The 18,029-nt window shown below is 39.1% G+C and overlaps 2 protein-coding genes across 2 annotated transcripts; one reads left to right on the forward strand and one right to left on the reverse strand.

The window, feature by feature from the left end:
• Positions 1-334: 334 nt before the first annotated feature.
• LOC138129585 (cytochrome P450 307a1-like) lies at positions 335-5,849 on the reverse strand. Its single transcript, XM_069045888.1, has 3 exons — positions 1,778-5,849; positions 948-1,727; positions 335-892 (listed from the first exon to the last, which is right to left on the reverse strand). The coding sequence occupies exons 1-3, from the start codon at positions 2,145-2,147 to the stop codon at positions 567-569; spliced, it is 1,476 nt and encodes a 491-aa protein (XP_068901989.1). The 5' UTR covers positions 2,148-5,849; the 3' UTR covers positions 335-566.
• A 2,769-nt stretch (positions 5,850-8,618) lies between these two features.
• Positions 8,619-11,077, forward strand: LOC138129588 (cytochrome P450 307a1-like). The gene is made up of 3 exons (XM_069045889.1): positions 8,619-9,322; positions 9,373-10,152; positions 10,208-11,077. The coding sequence occupies exons 1-3, from the start codon at positions 8,953-8,955 to the stop codon at positions 10,531-10,533; spliced, it is 1,476 nt and encodes a 491-aa protein (XP_068901990.1). The 5' UTR covers positions 8,619-8,952; the 3' UTR covers positions 10,534-11,077.
• The last annotated feature ends 6,952 nt before the right edge of the window (positions 11,078-18,029 follow it).

Genomic DNA, 18,029 nt, shown 5'->3' on the forward strand with positions numbered 1-18,029 from the left:
TTACAATCGCAATATGTGTCAAAGTTAATGCGCCGGAATGACAAACAGGCACACTTCCAAATGCAAACAAATATTGCCAACGACACATCTAATAAATTGTAACGGCTAAAAATTTACAAAAATGTGACCGAATGTCACATTTACACACTAAATAAGAATTTCGTTAGCAAAACGTGAAACAATCAAATCTGTCAAACAGTCTGACAGTTCATCGTCCCAGATTTGTTTGCTTTTGTAAAACTAAGTTCTTGTACTCGGCTCTAATCTAGTAGGTTGGATTTTGACAGATGTCGGAAAGCAAAGAAGAGACTTTTTTCTAATATGTATTTATTAACGTTCTTTGGTACACAAATATAGAAACGAGAATCGTTCGCTTACACTAATAATACATTCAGTTATGCTATAAGTAGTATAAAATAGTGGTAGAAAGTTAAAAAAACAACAATACAAAAAATTTTCATAATGAATATCACTTCTTCGAAAAATATCATCGGATGACGATTTTTTGTACTCTTTCGATTTCTAATATTTTTGTGAATACTTCCGGTTCTGATCTATTCGTTCTTCTATCTCCTGTGGAATGTGAAGGTGAAGGTGTTTTTGGGCAAGGCCAAAGACCCCACAGGAACTGTATAATTGGGACAATCCGCCACTATCGTGTACTTCTGCATCAGCCCTCCCAGAATCCCAAAACTGACCAGCTGCACCATCTTGGAGCCCATGCAGCTCCTCTTGCCGCCGCCGAACGGCAAGAAATGGTCCGGTTTGGCGAAGCGATCGTCTCTGATGAACCTCTCCGGCTTGAACTTGTCCGGTTGGTCCCACAATTCTTCGGACATGCTGAGGTCGTAGTTGTTCAAGAAGACGACGGTGCCCTCCTCTATGTGGTAACCTAGACGAAACGATTAGTTGTGCGGGTGCGACCACAAACGCTCCGGTGCTACTACCTCCTATGGAGCTGTCGCAGTTGGCCACTCTCGGTACTATGGGAGAGGCGATCAGGCGGATCGCCTCGTAGATGGTGGCCTCGGTGTAAGGAAGCATGGGCCTGTCTGAGATAGTGACCTGTTTGCCCCCCAACACCCGGTCGATCTCGTCTTGGATGTTTTTCTGTACCTGGGGCTCCTTGGCCAAGTACGCCAACAGCTTGACCAAGAAGTTGGCGACGGCGGAGTGGCCCCCGATGATGTCCTCTAAGGCGAACAGCGCCGTGTCCCACGTCAACTCGGGGGCCTCCTCGCTCTTAACGTACTTGACCAGGCTGTCGACGTAGTCGTCGGGGTCGGAGTTGGGGTCGAAGTCGTCGAAGCGGCTCCCGATGATGTGCGTCAGGACGAAGTCGCGAATCTTGTGCGTGGCTTTGTTGATCCGTTTAAGGTTCTTCTCGTGGAAAGTCATCAAGAACGGGAGGAAGTCGGCGGCGTAGCCTTGGTTGACCTCGTAGAAGATGTCGTCGTAGTTGTCCACCATCTCGACGAAGGTCTCGTCGGCGAGGTCAAAGCTTTTGGAGCAGAAGTGCCGCGTGAAGATGTCGGCGCAAACGCGCGAGATGATGGCTTTGGTCGGAAGGGCACTCAGGGCTACCGACTCCACGATGGACTGAGTACCCGCGGTGATGAGCTGTTCCAAAGAGTAGAACCTGTTGGTGAAGGCTCTGGGAAAGGTGTAGGCTTTGAGCATGTCGCGTCTCGTTTTCTGCGTGGTGGACCAATTGCAGAAAGCTAGAGCTACGGAATCGTCAATCGTCATAAATCTGGTACCACCTGGCAGTACTCACAGTTCTCCTTGTTGCCGCAGAAGAGCTGCTGGTAGCGCTCGAAGTTCGGTCTCGAGTTGAAATGGTGTCCCTTGGTGGCGAGCGCTTCTCGTATATTCTTGCGTCCGTTGATGACCACGCACTTGACGTAGCCCAGCTGGAGCCTGAACACCTGTCCGAACTTCTTCGACAGGTGGTTGAAGGCCTGGTAGGGCACGTCGTAGCCGGCCATCAGGTGGAGGTGGCCGATCACGGGCAGCCTCATCGGCGTGGGCGGCCGGACGCCGCCCCCCTTGCCAATTCTGTGGGACTCGACTATGGCGAACGCGAGGCTCACCAAAACGAAGGCCACCAAGTAGAGGGTGAACTGGCTGATCTGGATGAGGAACATTTCCGCGACGGCTTCGGACCAATCCACCAGAGAACAACGTTTCGATACGGTGTGGAGACGTCGTCTGCTCCATCGGATTCATCTAATCTCGTTTTATACGGGTGATTTCAATAATGCCATTCATGTATTCGATCGGTTTGAATACCACGGTGGTGGTTTAGCATAAAGACGCGGAGCACGCGGGTGGCGCCATCCTCGTCGGACGCACCGACAACCCGGACCCGACGAAAACGCAGCACGGCGACGTGCACGGCACGGTTGTCCTTTTTCGGAATCGAAATTAATTTTTTTACGAAAATATGATCATTTCTTTCCTGCATTTGAACAACCAAAACCAACCAAAACATACAGAATTGCGAAAGCGGTGGTTGAGATTTTTTGTAGAAGAGCTGGATACCTTCGACGCATTTGCATCCAGCGAGTGGGACGCAATTTTTGCTCTAGGAATTGAAGGATTAAGTATTTTACTGAGCGACTTGTGGACGTGAAATTGAAAAAATTCAGTCATCATGTTCTGAAAGAAGTCCGAAAGGAGGTCCTTGGCAGATTTGAGAGTCATCGTTCGAGATGACAGTTCACGGAGGGAAGATTAATTAAAAAGTTCTTTGAAAAACATTTTCACTGAAGGTTAGGGAGCGGTAAACCATTGTGGTTCGGTGGTTTTTGGTTTTAGATGGTTGGTACAGTCGTAGTCGCGCAACGAGAGTATTAAATGGTATTTTTCTGCACGAGTGGGAAATGTGACCGCACTAGTCGCGTGCAGAAATCACACGAGTCACATAAAATTTTCTTTTGTACACAGCTTCAAAACAGGTACTATTGCGGGCAAAACTTTGAATTGATTGACGTTGTCATTAAGTATTGTAGGTTGTAGGGAATGATTGGAAGTAAGCACGTAGTGAATATTTATTTAATGTAAAGTTCCAATGAAAATCTACCTTTATCAAAAGAAGAGGGCATTTGGAAAAGGAAAATAGGAGTATAATAGTATATTATATACCAAGGTGGAGAAGTTCATGATTATAGCCAGAGCGCCAAGATTAGAGACCAAGGCGCGCCGAGGGTTATAAGGCACGAAGGCTATAAGGGACTTCTCCACCGTGGTTTATATACTATTTTTTTCACTACTAGATACGTTAAAACCCTTTCTGATAATAATTATTTTGTCGGATGCGACGGATCCGACTTGTCACTTTTTGACAGTTGGTATGAAAATCGTCTCCGTTAACCAATGAAATAGACGACAATCTTTCGTTGCTAGGTGACGGTTGTTCCATTATTCACCACTGGTTAATAATGAAAAATTATTTACCTGTCACTGGGCCAACGTAGAAAAACGAAACTTCTCAGTGTTCTATGACAACCGATAAAGCTAGACTTTATCACTAGTAGTGAAAAAACTAAATTTTTAAACTGTCAGCTGGAAAAGTATCAAAAAAATGACAATAAAGCGTGAACTACATCGAATTTTTCAAAACTGACAGAACTTTGATGTCCCACTTTTTTTGCCCACAATAGTAGGTACTTCCCGATATTTTTTACTTTGCAACAGAAACTAGGGCAAATCGCTTTGTAAAGTTGGTATTATATTACGTAGGACAGACGGAAACGTCAATTCACTTTAAACAAAATGGTCGTTTAATTATTATTAATCGTTTACAAATTAGGGAATCAGCAAATAAAGCAGTATCGAATTTGATTCCCGAATTTCAGGTGGCGCCAAAATGCTTTCACCGAAGTCGCCCATTTTGACAAAATTATAGCAGAAACTGAAAAAATTATGGATCAAGAATGACACTGAAAGGGCTACCAACCTAATAGGAACAAAGTTTACCAAGATAACAAAAAAAAAGAAAAACTGTAGTATCCTAATCGCACGTAATTGCTATTATTCCCTCCTCGTGAATAATAGCCACCATTAGGTATTGGGTGATTCAAAATGATTGTGGATAAGTATGGCAACTATGTACGAAAATGTATGTGGTAACTGTGTGGGTGGGGTAGAGTTGACATTTGTATGATATTTCATAAGCGTGCATTTGATTATTTTTATACCATTGCACATTGATTTGACAATTTTCAAAATTGCGCGACTATGAACTGTCATAGAAATGTCAATTCTATCCTACCTGCAGAGTTGGCACATAAATTTTCGTACATAGTTGCCATATTCATCCACAATCATTGTGAATCACCCAATATTTACAAGAACATAAGCAGCACTGTCAAAAATGACATTTTACATCATTTTTACTATAGATAATTTTCAAATTAAATTTCCCATGATTATGACAAGCAGAGCTAGTGTTGCACATCTTTACTTCGTTTTATGCAACGTCTTAATTCTTTGATAGTCTGTGGAGACACTTGATCTTTAAAGGGAACTTTATTCGTCGTGACAACTGCAATACGTTTTTCCTGCTCTAGGTGGCGCCAGCCACATCGTTTTAAAATTAAACTTTTATAATCGTTTTCAATGACATTCGTGCTGACAGTATGTTGGCATCACTTGCTGTTTCAGTTTAGTAATTTTGAATTGACAAATTGACAAGCTGACAAATTCAAATTATTATCTGTCATTTCCGACAAACCAAAGAAAATATGTATTCGGATTCGGAGGATGACTAACTTTTACACCATGGTTTACACCATGTTAAAGAGTGAATTTTATTGTTTGTTGTTGATGTTTATGCACCAAATACAAATTTTCTGTTACCATAACCTCAGTTTCTTGTGTGACATTTTTTTAACTAGGATTTGCTTATACTCTGAATTATGATTATGAATGTATGCGTACAATCTGCAACAACGTGTTAAAAATGACACTGACAACAAGCAACAAGGATGTCGTTGAAAACGATTATAATGTATTATTTTCAAAATATACAATATTTCTGATAATAATGACGAGTTAATAGGTAGCCTAAAATTTAAAAATCAATTTTAGTAAATTAGTTGTGTTACAATAAACAACAAATTTTACGTTCGCATTATTACTTAAGTGTAATAAGGTTTTTTGTAATTTGCCTCCATTTTGATTCTCTAATAGACATATTAACGAACGCGACGTCATCATCTGGGATGTCCTTATAGCTATTATTTCACGGAACATTTTACGAAAATTTTTAGGTTGGCAAAGCTTGATCCGTCATGCGTGTCAGTTTAAATTACATAATGTGCAAAGAATTATTTATCAGGATTTATCGGGCAACAAATTCGCGACCGTATTTTTGGGAATTTCACGTATTTCAGCGGGCGTACATGAAAGATTATCTTTCATATTCGTGTTTTGTGACAGAATTTGGATAAAACAAAAGGCGACTTTGAAGACTTGATCAAATTTTCACTTTTAAAATTAATACATTACCAACCGCCACGAAAATCCCTAAATCGAGGAAAGTAAACATTTTGTTTAAAAACGGCTTAAAAAGGGCAAATTACAAAAAATAGTATAAAAAAACTCGTTTCATAAGACCTTGAAGCACTCATTCTTTAAAATAACTCGTGGCTACGCCACTCGTTTTTTAATCTTGAATTCGTGCTTCAAGACTGGTCTTATGAAACTTGTCTTTTAATATACTATTAGATGATGTAAAATCGTAACAATTAACAGTATATTACACTCGTTTAATAAGACGTATTATCACATTCGTTCCATTAAAGCACTCCTCGCTACGCGCGTCGTGCTTTAAATTCACTCATGTGATAATAAAGCGTCTTATAATAATATACTGTTGAACTTTTTGATGATTTTAGTCATTTTTTTTCTTATTATTTATTTTGGGTCTTACAAAGAAGATGTATTAATTAATACCTAAATGATATGAAATGTATCAAAATACAATAGTTATTTACGCAACAAGTGCAAAAAGTGAAAGATTATTGCACGCGACGTGAAAATTGGCCCAAGAGCCGCAGGCGAGTGGGACAACACGTCAAGTGCAATAACACTTTTTGCACGTGTTGCATACAACATTTTTTCTACGATCTAACAAAACAAAAGGCGACTAAAATTAGTCAAATTTTTACTTTTAAAGTGAAGACACTACCAAATGCCACAAAAATCACTATATCGACTAAAGTAACAATTTTTGTTTAAAAACGGCATAACAAGGGCAAATTACAAAAAATAGTGTAAAAAACTCGTTAAGTACATAAGACCTTGAAGCACTCATTCTTTAAAATAACTCGTGGCTACGTCACTCGTTTTTTAAACTTGAATTCGTGCTTCAAGACTGGTCTTATGAAACTTGTTGTTTAATATGCAGGCTCATTATAAATGATTGTACCATCGTAGGTGGTTGTGCGCTATGCTTTAGGTACGCCGCTACGCCCACTAGTTGTTACAAATATTTATAATGATCCCGTACTATTCGTGTGCCCAATTTTTAGTGGTCTATACCTAGATATTTGGGTACTTTTGGGGTGCGTAAAAATTAGTGATATTTCGAGAATTTTAGTTCCTTTTGGGTTGTTTCATATCCTTTTTTTCTCCTGGTCCCGAACTAACATTTTATATATTACTAAAACGAATCAATGTTGCTAGATCTGGCGATTACAGCCGACATTCCAAGAAATTCGAAGCAAGCAATGATAGTAGAAACATGTGACCGAAATTTACTTTAAACGGAATTGCATACCTCACGTTTGCTTTTTTTTTTCACTACGTTGACTCTGACAAGTGTCAAATATCATTTTTGTCATTCACTGCCTGTTGTCAAAATTCAAAAATTCACGAAAAGGTGAAATGATGTCTCGGGTTTACCCAACGTAAACTAGTCAAAACATTTTATTACTCTGAGGAGTGGCAATTGCTTTAAAACCATTACAAACTGATTTAGTTAATATTTTTTGATTGATTTGGCAGTTCTTGATACATAATATCTATTCATTTTGATTGTGACCAGTCCCTAGTAACTTTTCAGTTGCTAGGTTATTGATAGGGAATTTTAGATAACACTAAATCCAGTCGCAGTTGGCAACTCTCGGAGGCGCCATTTTGGCAGAAACGTCACGCTCACAGAAGGCAGAACGGAGAACGACTTGCGCAAACGTTTTTCGACGTAGACTTTGTGCGCGTATCTAATAAAATTGAGTGTTGGTACGAAATTTCAGAATTCAAAAAGGAAATGCCATGTCGTCTTCTCAAAGTTAAGAACAAACGGTTAATATTGACTTGTTTCGAGACATTTTATTGAAGCCAACGGAAAACAACTCACAAAGACGAATATCACCAATAAAGTTAACTCTATTTGTGCTTTTTGTTGTACATTTTGGCTAGTAAGTACTGTAGTTTGATGCCTTCTGCCTTTTCATCTCCTATAAAACACTTTTCTAAACTTCATGTTTCTTTCTGTCTGATTAATTTTTATCTGACAGACGTTTTTAGTTTCTCCTACTTCAAATATTGATTTCCGTTATTAATTTTGATAAATACATTGAAATCATTGCTTTACTACCATTGTCAAGGTTTGGCAATTCTGACATTTTCACATCATGTTCACACCACACAAATATTTAGTGTAAAACGTATACAGCACACAGCTAAACAGCGCCTACTATTTTTTTCGTTGCGGTCACAATCAAAGTGAATAGATAATAGTTGGTATCATTTTTCTAATATGGGTTAAAATTCAAAACACTCAAATTGTTAAAACCTACTACGATACCAGTATCATTTTGGAACGAATAGTATATTATTCAACAAGCATATACCTACTGGCGTTTCTGCTTTAATTTTTTCAAAATGAACGACTTCGGCGAAAGCATTTTCACGCCATCTGAAATTAGGGAATCAAATTCGATACTGCTTTATTTCCTGATTCCCTGATTTGTAAACCATTAATAATAATTAAACATCCATTTTGTTTAAAGTGAATTGACGTTTCCGTCTGTCTTACGTCATTTAATACCAACATTACAAAGCGATTTGTCCTAGTTTCTGTTGCAAGGTAAAAAAACATCGGGAACTACCTGTTTTGAAGCTGTGTACAAAAGAAAATTTTATGTGACTCGTGTGATTGCTGCACGCGACTAGTGCGGTCACATTTCCCACTCGTGCAGAAAAATACCATTCTATACTCTCGTAGCGCAACTACCACCGTCCCAACCATCTAAAACCAAAAACCACCGAACCACAATGGATTACCGCTCTCCAACCTTCCTTGAAAATGTTGTTCAAAGAACTTTTTAATTAATCTTCACAATGCACTCTAACCTTCCCTCCGTGAATTGTCATCTTGAACGATGACTCTCAAATCTGCCAAGGACCTCCTCTCGGACTTCTTTCAGAACACGATGACTGAATTTTTTCAGTTTCACGTCGACAAGTCGCTCAGTAAAATACTTGATCGTTCAATTCCTAGAGCAAAAATTGCGTCCCACTCGCTGGATGCAAATGCGTCGAAGGTATCGAGCTCTTCTACAAAAAATCTCAATCACCGCTCTCGCAATTCCGAATGTTGTGGTTGGTTTTGGTTGTTTGAATGCAGAAAAGAAATGATCATATTTTCGTAAAAAAATTAATTTCGATTCCGAAAAAGGACAACCGTGCCGTGCACGTCGGCGTGCTGGGTTTTCGTCTTGTCCGGGTTGTCGGTGCGTCCGACGAGGACGGCGCCACCCGCGTGCTCCGCGTCTTTATGCTAAACCACCACCGTGGTATTCAAACCGATCGAATACATGAATGGCATTATTGAAATCACCCGTATAAAACGAGATTAGATGAATCCGATGGAGCAGACGACGTCTCCACACCGTATCGAAACGTTGTTCTCTGGTGGATTGGTCCGAAGCCGTCGCGGAAATGTTCCTCATCCAGATCAGCCAGTTCACCCTCTACTTGGTGGCCTTCGTTTTGGTGAGCCTCGCGTTCGCCATAGTCGAGTCCCACAGAATTGGCAAGGGGGGCGGCGTCCGGCCGCCCACGCCGATGAGGCTGCCCGTGATCGGCCACCTCCACCTGATGGCCGGCTACGACGTGCCCTACCAGGCCTTCAACCACCTGTCGAAGAAGTTCGGACAGGTGTTCAGGCTCCAGCTGGGCTACGTCAAGTGCGTGGTCATCAATGGACGCAAGAACATACGAGAAGCGCTCGCCACCAAGGGACACCACTTCAACTCGAGGCCCAACTTCGAGCGCTACCAGCAGCTCTTCTGCGGCAACAAGGAGAACTGTGAGTACTGCCAGGTGGTACCAGATTTATGACGATTGACGATTCTGTAGCTCTAGCTTTCTGCAATTGGTCCACCACGCAGAAGACGAAACGCGACATGCTCAAAGCCTACACTTTTCCCAGAGCCTTCACCAACAGGTTCTACTCTTTGGAACAGCTCATCACCGCGGGTACTCAGTCCATCGTGGAGTCGGTAGCCGTGGGTTCCCTCCCAACCAAGGCGATCATCTCGCGCGTTTGCGCGGACATCTTCACGCGGCACTTCTGCTCCAAAAGCTTCGACCTCGCCGACGAGACCTTCGTCGAGATGGTGGACAACTACGACGACATCTTCTACGAGGTCAACCAAGGCTACGCTGCCGACTTCCTCCCGTTCTTGATGCCCTTCCACGAGAAGAACCTCAAACGGATCAACAAAGCCACGCACAAAATTCGCGACTTCGTCCTGACCCACATCATCGGGAGCCGCTTCGACGACTTCGACCCCAACTCCGACCCCGACGACTACGTCGACAGCCTGGTCAAGTACGTGAAGAGCGAGGAGGCCCCCGAGTTGACGTGGGACTCGGCGCTGTTCGCCTTGGAGGACATCATCGGGGGCCACTCCGCCGTCGCCAACTTCTTGGTCAAGCTGTTGGCGTATTTGGCCAAGGAGCCCCAGGTCCAGAGCAACATCCAAGACGAGATCGACCGGGTGTTGGGGGGCAAACAGGTCACGATCTCGGACAGGCCCATGCTCCCTTACACCGAGGCCACCATCTACGAGGCGATCCGCCTGATCGCCTCTCCCATTGTACCGAGAGTGGCCAATTGCGACAGCTACATCGGAGGTAGTAGCACCGGAGCGTTTGTGGTCGCACCCGCACAACTAATCGTTTCGTTTAGGTTATCATATAGAGGAGGGCACCGTCGTCTTCTTGAACAACTACGACCTCAGCATGTCCGAAGAGTTGTGGGAGCAGCCGGACATGTTCAAGCCGGAGAGGTTCATCAAAGACGATCGCTTCGCCAAACCGGACCATTTCTTGCCGTTCGGCGGCGGCAAGAGGAGCTGCATGGGCTCCAAGATGGTGCAGCTGGTCAGTTTTGGAATTCTGGGAGGGCTGATGCAGAAGTACACGATAGTGGCGGATTGTCCCAATTATACAGTTCCTGTGGGGTCTTTGGCCTTGCCCAAAAACACCTTCACCTTCACATTCCACAGGAGATAGAAGAACGAATAGATCAGAACCGGAAGTATTCACAAAAATATTAGAAATCGAAAGAGTACAAAAAATCGTCATCCGATGATATTTTTCGAAGAAGTGATATTCATTATGAAAATTTTTTGTATTGTTGTTTTTTTAACTTTCTACCACTATTTTATACTACTTATAGCATAACTAAATGTATTATTAGTGTAAGCGAACGATTCTCGTTTGTATATTTGTGTACCAAAGAACGTTAATAAATACATATTAGAGAAAGGTCTCATCTTTGCTTTCCGACATTTGTCAAAATCCAACCTACTAGATTAAAGCCGAGTACAAGAACTTTGTTTTACAAGAGCAAACAAATCTGGGACGAACTGTCAGACTGTTTGAGAGATTTGAGTGTTTCACGTTTTGCTAACGAAATTCTGGTTTAGTCTGTAAATGTGACGTTCGGACACGTTTTTGTCAATTTGATGAGTCCTATCTGGAGTAAATAATTAAAGAGTTGAGGAGTTGCCGGAGAGAGTGCTCCATTTCTCTTAGTAATTGGGGCACCACTTACTGACATGACCTCCGGCCTGATTACTGTTGATAGTGATTTAATATGGCATACGGGTGTCTTGACATGTTTTTTACAAGGTCTAGGCGCTTTACTATTAAACACATTAAGCCACAATAAAAATAAATTGAGGCATCGGTGCAGAACCGAGGTATTGTATTCGTGAAGACGTCTTGATCGTTGCCTTTATTGTCCCAAATGCACTTTACTCTTTCTTCTCGCTAATATATTCTTAAAAATTTGATTCTGCGTTTTCCTGATAACAATCGACGACATTTTCAAGGTCTTTTTCTTGTAAATGTTCAATCGGTAAATATTTACAGGGGAAATGTTTACATTTTATTACATATTCTGGATCTGTTGTGATAAGCAGCAATGAAAAAATTACAAATTACAAACATAAAAAAAGTCTTTGTCTTATGTCTAACGTCAGACTACCTTGGTAATAATAATAATAATAATAATAATATTTATAACAAAATAATAATGCTTCCAAATGTATATTCATTACTTGATATCCGTAACGATGAATAAATTCTACTTCGATGCCGTGCCCCCTATTTTATAAAAATAACATAACTTCAAAATTGGAGACATCCACTATAATTTCATTACTAAATGTGAATTACTTTTTTTTTATTCTGTGTACGACGTACATACCAAAAGTGTTCAATAAGGTTGAGATTTGGCGAGGATAATGTCCACTCCAAAACTCAAGCCTCAAAATCGGCATTTCCCGGTTATCTTCGGAGTGCGGGAATGCGTTCTTGTGCAATTACATTACATAACTCGGCTTCGCCTCGTTATGCAAATTTCGCACACGTGTTAATAATGCTCTTATCCCACTTATATCGTAAATATCTATTTTTTTTTCAATTTTTGAGATTTTGAGTTGTATTCTTTCGTGCTTTCTTGGTTTTTCTGCAAATTTATTTCTCCGTTTTCAATTTGTTTTTCAAAAAACAGTTCTTTTCAGAACTTTGCGCAATTTCAACATTATCTGTCCACTTGCTGCGTAGCTTTTCGTTGGCATCGTACGGTGGAAATTTCAAACAAAATTAAACAAAACCATCACAAATGTGGTTAAAACCTAACCTAAAAATTTAACGTCGCTAATGTAATAAACGTACAACTCGCGTCTTGCTCTAATTACACATGCCAAAACGAGATACATAGTGGGACGGGCTTAATACAAGACGTACAGTCGCGAGACTTAATTCTTGGTCAAGGTAATGAAATTTGAAATTTCCTAAAAATTTTGCCTGCTTAATTAGGGCCAATGTCAATAAAACGTAAATTTAAAAAAAAATGTCAAAATTTGATTCTAAACATTCAAAATTATTGCCCACAATATCGTATTTTAACAGAGTAAAAATTATTTCGCTGATAGAGGCGGATGTGTCAAAAGCTAGGGTGGGACTCTCAAAAAGTTGTCAAGATCTTGACAAGACAATACAAATAGAATTTATTAGAGGTTATGTCCGTTTCACATAAGAGCCCTTTCCATTGTGTCAAAGAATGACCTTGACGACAAAAATTGATTGCTCCCAACTGTACAAGAATTCAATAGCTTGTTTTACATTATGCCGAAAAGAGATAGCAATATAACTGTTGTTCTGTTTATTAATTATTGATCCACCCGAATATAATTAAAAAATGGACTTTAGTCGGAAGATTATAGATGTGGATTGGAGACTTGTCGTTAAATTGACACTACCAAGAAAAGTAACTTCCCGCGCTTATAAGTACAGACGATTTCAAAAAAATTGAGTGCATCAAATTTTCTATGGTTTGATTAATCCTTCTTGTTGTCAATTTTGATGTCACCGAGACAAGCAAAATGTCAAAACGTTTCATTTCTTACATCAGACATAATGACATTTTTTGTGTTAGACATAACAGAAAATCTATGCCATTAAAAGTCAGAAAAGACTGATTTACATGTGTTGAAAATGGGAAAATTCAGTGCTTTTGATTTTTATGGTGTACTCGATTTTTTTGCAATCGACTGTACTGTCGCGAGCAATAAATTTTGGTCGTTAATGTCATTTCAAAATTTGGTTAGATTGTTACAAATTAAAAAATTTTCCCTGCCTGATTATGCTTAGTCAACAAAGTGTCAAAAAAATGAGAAAAAAATGACAATTAATGTCATACAACATGATGGTAGGTTGTGATATTTACGACTGTTTTACAATGGAGCATTTTTGTTGGGTCAAAGAATGACCTTGACGATCAAAATTTATTGCTCGCGACTGTACATTCATAAAAAACCTGGACTGTCAAAGTCAAAATTGCAGTTGTTAGGTTGGTTAAATCACTAGTTCTTTTCATATTGCCCGGTTGGTATCCATGATTTTTTGATTTTTCAAAGTATTCATTTGTTTAAATTGACGGCAAATAAATTCCAAAATTTTTTAACTCAACTAAAGTTAATTTTTTTCTTTAAAACAATTGTCAAAATATTGTCATGTTGGTATGAGCACTATGAACCATTAATTATTATTCGGTTGGCAACATAAAATGTCAATTGTACTCGTATATGATGTGAAGGCGCTTGCGCCACTGAATATGTTCAGTTGCATTTTTCAGTGTCATTATCGTCTTTATTTTTTGTCTTTTGGTAAAAAATTTTGCTTGCACTTGAAATTTTTCTGACTTCAAAATTATTGATATAACCTCAAATCTGATTTAAGGAGATTTTATGATTCAGATGTTCCGAAACGAAAGGTTTTAAGGTGGTACAGTCTGGTCTTTGGGGGAGTTTGGACATTGACAATATGACAATTGTATTAAAAAAAAATTGACATTAATGGAAGAACAGCATCTTGCATTGTCAACACCTATAGTGAAATTTTTTTAATAAACAATTGTCAGTGTCAAAATGAAGTAAAAAACCATACTGTACCACCCTAAAATTTGGACATATGGACCAGCTGTATAATAATTTGACACCAAATCATGGTTAAGGTTATGTTCACTTCACTTCCCGTACCTTTCTTTCGTGAATTCATTTTCAAAACAAATTTAATGAGAAATCAGGAGAAACCTTTTCGAATTTGAAATAAACTCTCGCTCGTTAGGGCGCAGGCTCAGTTACATAAAAAAAATGTTGACACTCAATGTGACCAATCGTATTATCATGAAAATCACAGTTTGGCTCATACCAACAAGACAACGTTTTGACAATTGTTTATTAAAAAAATTCAACTATAATTAAAGCTAATGTTAGAGATGTTCCACCCATAATTATATCTTTAGCGGAATCTCACTTAGAAATGGAAAGCGATTTTCAATTTTAAGGTTTGCTTTGGATGATTTTGGTTGTTTAGTTTGTTAGTTCTACCTACCTGTTTTCAATTTCTAGTGTCACCTTCTGTTTTTCTTTTCTTTGTGTTTTTTATAAACTTTATTAAATTGCTCCAGTTCTTTTAGTTGCTCTATTTCGCTTCAAGTGTTCAAAACATTTTTGGTTCAATGATTAAAATGAAAACATAACCTAAAACTATAGGCTCTGCCATTTCTATTGAAACACCACCTGTTGGATTTTTCCTAAAATTTAGCAATGTGTAACAGGTTCGGTTGGTTGTAAAAGGGCTTTTAGTGAGAAATTTGAAATTTTGACATTTTCTAGTTCCTAAAACGTCAAAGCAAATCACTGTCAAAATAAGTATGATAAATTGTTAAATCAATGATCTAACTACACATTTAGCAATTATTTATCTCGTCGACGCATCGTGCATTCTTAATATATATAATAATTAATAATTTAATATAAATGTCAATAGAAATCTAAAAATTTTACGCCTGCGAGTCCTACCACTACAAATGTGAGTGAGTGGTTTTTAGCGTGGTTATCTGTCGTGGTTAGTGTTCCTGCTGGAAGGTGGAAGGTAAAACCCAAGGGAAACTCAAAGAATTTTAATCAATGAATAAGGAAATTACAAAATCAAAGGATTGGCGCCAGTTTTGGAATCTTGAAGGATTTCGCCTCTCAGGTGTGATTGGATAATTCTCTAGACAGTAATATCAGATACCTATCTGGAAAAAGAAATTGGTATTATGGGGGTATATAGACAATGTGGGATAAGATTGTAAGGATTAAAAAATCAGGAGTTTGAGGAACTCATAATTGAATGAATTGGGGAAAAGTTTAAGTTAAAAAATAATTATTTTGGTTTATTTTAATGTACTTATATGTATTAAGTATTTTAATAAACTACACTTGCTGAAATGCTTTTTTTATTGAATATTTCTTATACTGAAACCACAGAGGATCGACGAAACTAACACGTAACCTCACTTTTCTGCTGTTAAAGTTAAATGAGTTATAATAATTAATAACAAATAAAACTGTACTTAAAGTTTAGCTGAAGAGATGAAAATCAAAGTTACAATTAATTCCAATTTAGAACAATAATTTAAGGTGTCTCCTCAAGACGCATGTGCCAAGTGGCGTGTGATAAAAAGTGCGGGATTTAATTTTGATGTTATACCTACCTAAATCAGCATTGTTAGCAAATGGAAATACGTTCTAAGCTGAAGACGCTGACGCTTTTTAGAATGATAGAAAAACACCTTTTTTAACTTACGGAAAAGATTTCTGAAATTTCAACACAAATTTTTTCGACTGACCACATTGGTTGACTTAAATGCAGTGTATCATATAATTTAATAAGAGTTCTCTTCATGTCAGCACCCATAAGGACGTTTTTTTTTTCTATTTTGCTCTATTTTCGCGAAAAAACAATAAATTCTTGATAATTATTGGGTTATAATTGAATGAGACGCGTTGAGTCAAATATGACATGACATTCAAGATTGGCAATAATAGTCAAAAAATTACTAAACATATTTGCAGCGTTGCCAAACTGTCAATCAACAGGTGGTGTTTCAATAGAAATGGCAAAGCCTATAGATTTTGACGTGGGTACACTCTAGCGAAACATTTTTATACCCAAGTAGGTACAGTCAAAACAAACACTTTAGTTAAAATTTAATTTTGACCGTCCAGGAGTATTTTGAATTGACTATATTTGGAATTTTTGACAGATTTCTCACTAACGTCCAGTTCAATAATAAGTTTTAAGCGACCTTGAGTTTGACAATCCACATCTAAAACGTTTTTACAATAGAAAGAATGATAGCGATAGACAACAAGACAACAACCAAGAAAGACGACATCTAAATAAGAGATTAAGAATGGAAGAAGGAACAGGCAACTTGCCTGCTAACACAAAGGAAGAAAAATAACAGTGTACGGAAAACTACAAATTGGGCATTTCGACATTTACGTAACAACGGAAGGAGGAATCCACCTTCAGTTAACGAGTTCGATTTTGTAGGCCAGTTACGTAAAATTTTCCGCCTGATAAATTTTCAACGGTTCCTAAAATTTTAAGCAGACCGTTTGTCAACATTAAAATCTCGCCATTCCTGTCAAGGTTACGTTGGAAAAATAAAACATACCGACGGATCGAATCAGACAAATCGTCGTCGGTCCGTCCTTAATTCGGCAAACGCGCGCTCCCCAGCTCCGGCGATCGTTTTGACATAATTCGCCCATTATTAATATTAATATATCGGTAATAATTCAGCTGATCTTTTTTGCATTAGGTCAGATGGTCACAGGTCCAACAGCGCTGCTCGCTCATCACCATAAATTCATAGATTCGGCCAAACCAAACCGGATCCGTCGTAAACAATCAAAATACATAATCGCGACATGCATATTCTGCCTGTCAATTGGAGTGTCAACGATCGTCGCCAGGGGGCGAAACGGGCAAGGTCACGCGACACGTGCCCCCCCAAATTTTTCACTTTTTAATCGGATTCGATTATGGCTTCATTTAGTCACCTTGGTCTCACCTTCACCTTGGTTATGATCGGGTTTTAAATTGGAGATTTATGTAATTCGTGGTCCAGACGAATTTTGAACAGCCACCGCCGCCCCATTCATGGGGACCATGCTGCATGTTATGAAAGAAGTAGCTATTTACATCGAGTGACGTCGGAGACGTTGCTTGACGTCGTCGTTGGCGATTTTTCTCTCGACTGACTGGCGTTTTGCTACTTTTTCATAAATTTGAATACTACAAGTGGAGACACAACAGGAAACATCGTCGGCATTGACTCGATGACATACAAACACTTTACGGTTTTCTCACGACGGCCCTACTTACCGTTTCTTTCGCTTATTTTCGTTTTTCCCGCCGAATTCGATCCCATCGATCGATCGATCGATTGTTTACACTGTTTTATTCATCGGTGCGTGTTTTTGTTGTTTGCAATATGGCGGCCGTTGACCTGAGAAATTTCGCGCTGCCGATTGACCTTTGCTGATAACATTAATTCGCTCTCTTCCTTTTTCGTTTCCGGTTCGCTTCCGTTTCCTGTGCTCGTTCTCTTCCGAAAACGGTCGAAAGGTGAGCGACGCCATGTTTACCGAAAAATCTGATGACCAAATTAACCTTAAGGCCAAATATGTTTTATGCATCCTCCTCGTATAAATAACTCCCTTTGTGAATTTCACTGAGCCAGATGTGGACTAGCGCCTAAAATATCCGACAGAATTATTCAATTGGACTGAATAAATCAAAATTTATTATGCAAACGAGCGACTTCCTCTCTTCGATGTATTTCACATCTGCATAACAATTTCCAAAATTTCGCAAAAAGTCCACACCAGACCAGACCAGAGTTGGATGTACTCTTTTTCTACTTCCGACAAACTCCATTATCTTGTTGACCTTGAAATTGTACAGTACTGCCACTTAAAACATTTTATTGTTTTCAACTGTCATAAATTCTCATTTTTCTCCTTTGTAAACTGACTCTTAATTGCCCTAAAGCAGAATGAGCAGATAACGAACCGTTGCCCTAGACAACACATTCAGCGTCACATTTCTGACAGGTCTTGAAAAATTTGTCAAAACTGTCAAAAGCAAATGCGAAA

This window comes from Tenebrio molitor, chromosome 4 (assembly GCF_963966145.1).
Source record: "Tenebrio molitor chromosome 4, icTenMoli1.1, whole genome shotgun sequence".
Classification (NCBI taxonomy): Eukaryota; Metazoa; Arthropoda; class Insecta; order Coleoptera; family Tenebrionidae; genus Tenebrio; species Tenebrio molitor.

What these genes read in the sequence shown, in the direction of transcription:
- LOC138129585 (XM_069045888.1), bottom strand. Translation starts at nt 2,147, where the DNA reads ATGTTCCTCATCCAGATCAGCCAGTTCACCCTCTACTTGGTGGCCTTC. An exon ending in CTGCGGCAACAAGGAGAACT is followed by an intron (nt 1,728 to 1,777) that starts GTGAGTACTGCC and finishes ACGATTCCGTAG; the next exon opens with CTCTAGCTTTCTGCAATTGG. An exon ending in CTGCGACAGCTCCATAGGAG is followed by an intron (nt 893 to 947) that starts GTAGTAGCACCG and finishes CGTTTCGTCTAG; the next exon opens with GTTACCACATAGAGGAGGGC.
- LOC138129588 (XM_069045889.1), top strand. Translation starts at nt 8,953, where the DNA reads ATGTTCCTCATCCAGATCAGCCAGTTCACCCTCTACTTGGTGGCCTTC. An exon ending in CTGCGGCAACAAGGAGAACT is followed by an intron (nt 9,323 to 9,372) that starts GTGAGTACTGCC and finishes ACGATTCTGTAG; the next exon opens with CTCTAGCTTTCTGCAATTGG. An exon ending in TTGCGACAGCTACATCGGAG is followed by an intron (nt 10,153 to 10,207) that starts GTAGTAGCACCG and finishes CGTTTCGTTTAG; the next exon opens with GTTATCATATAGAGGAGGGC.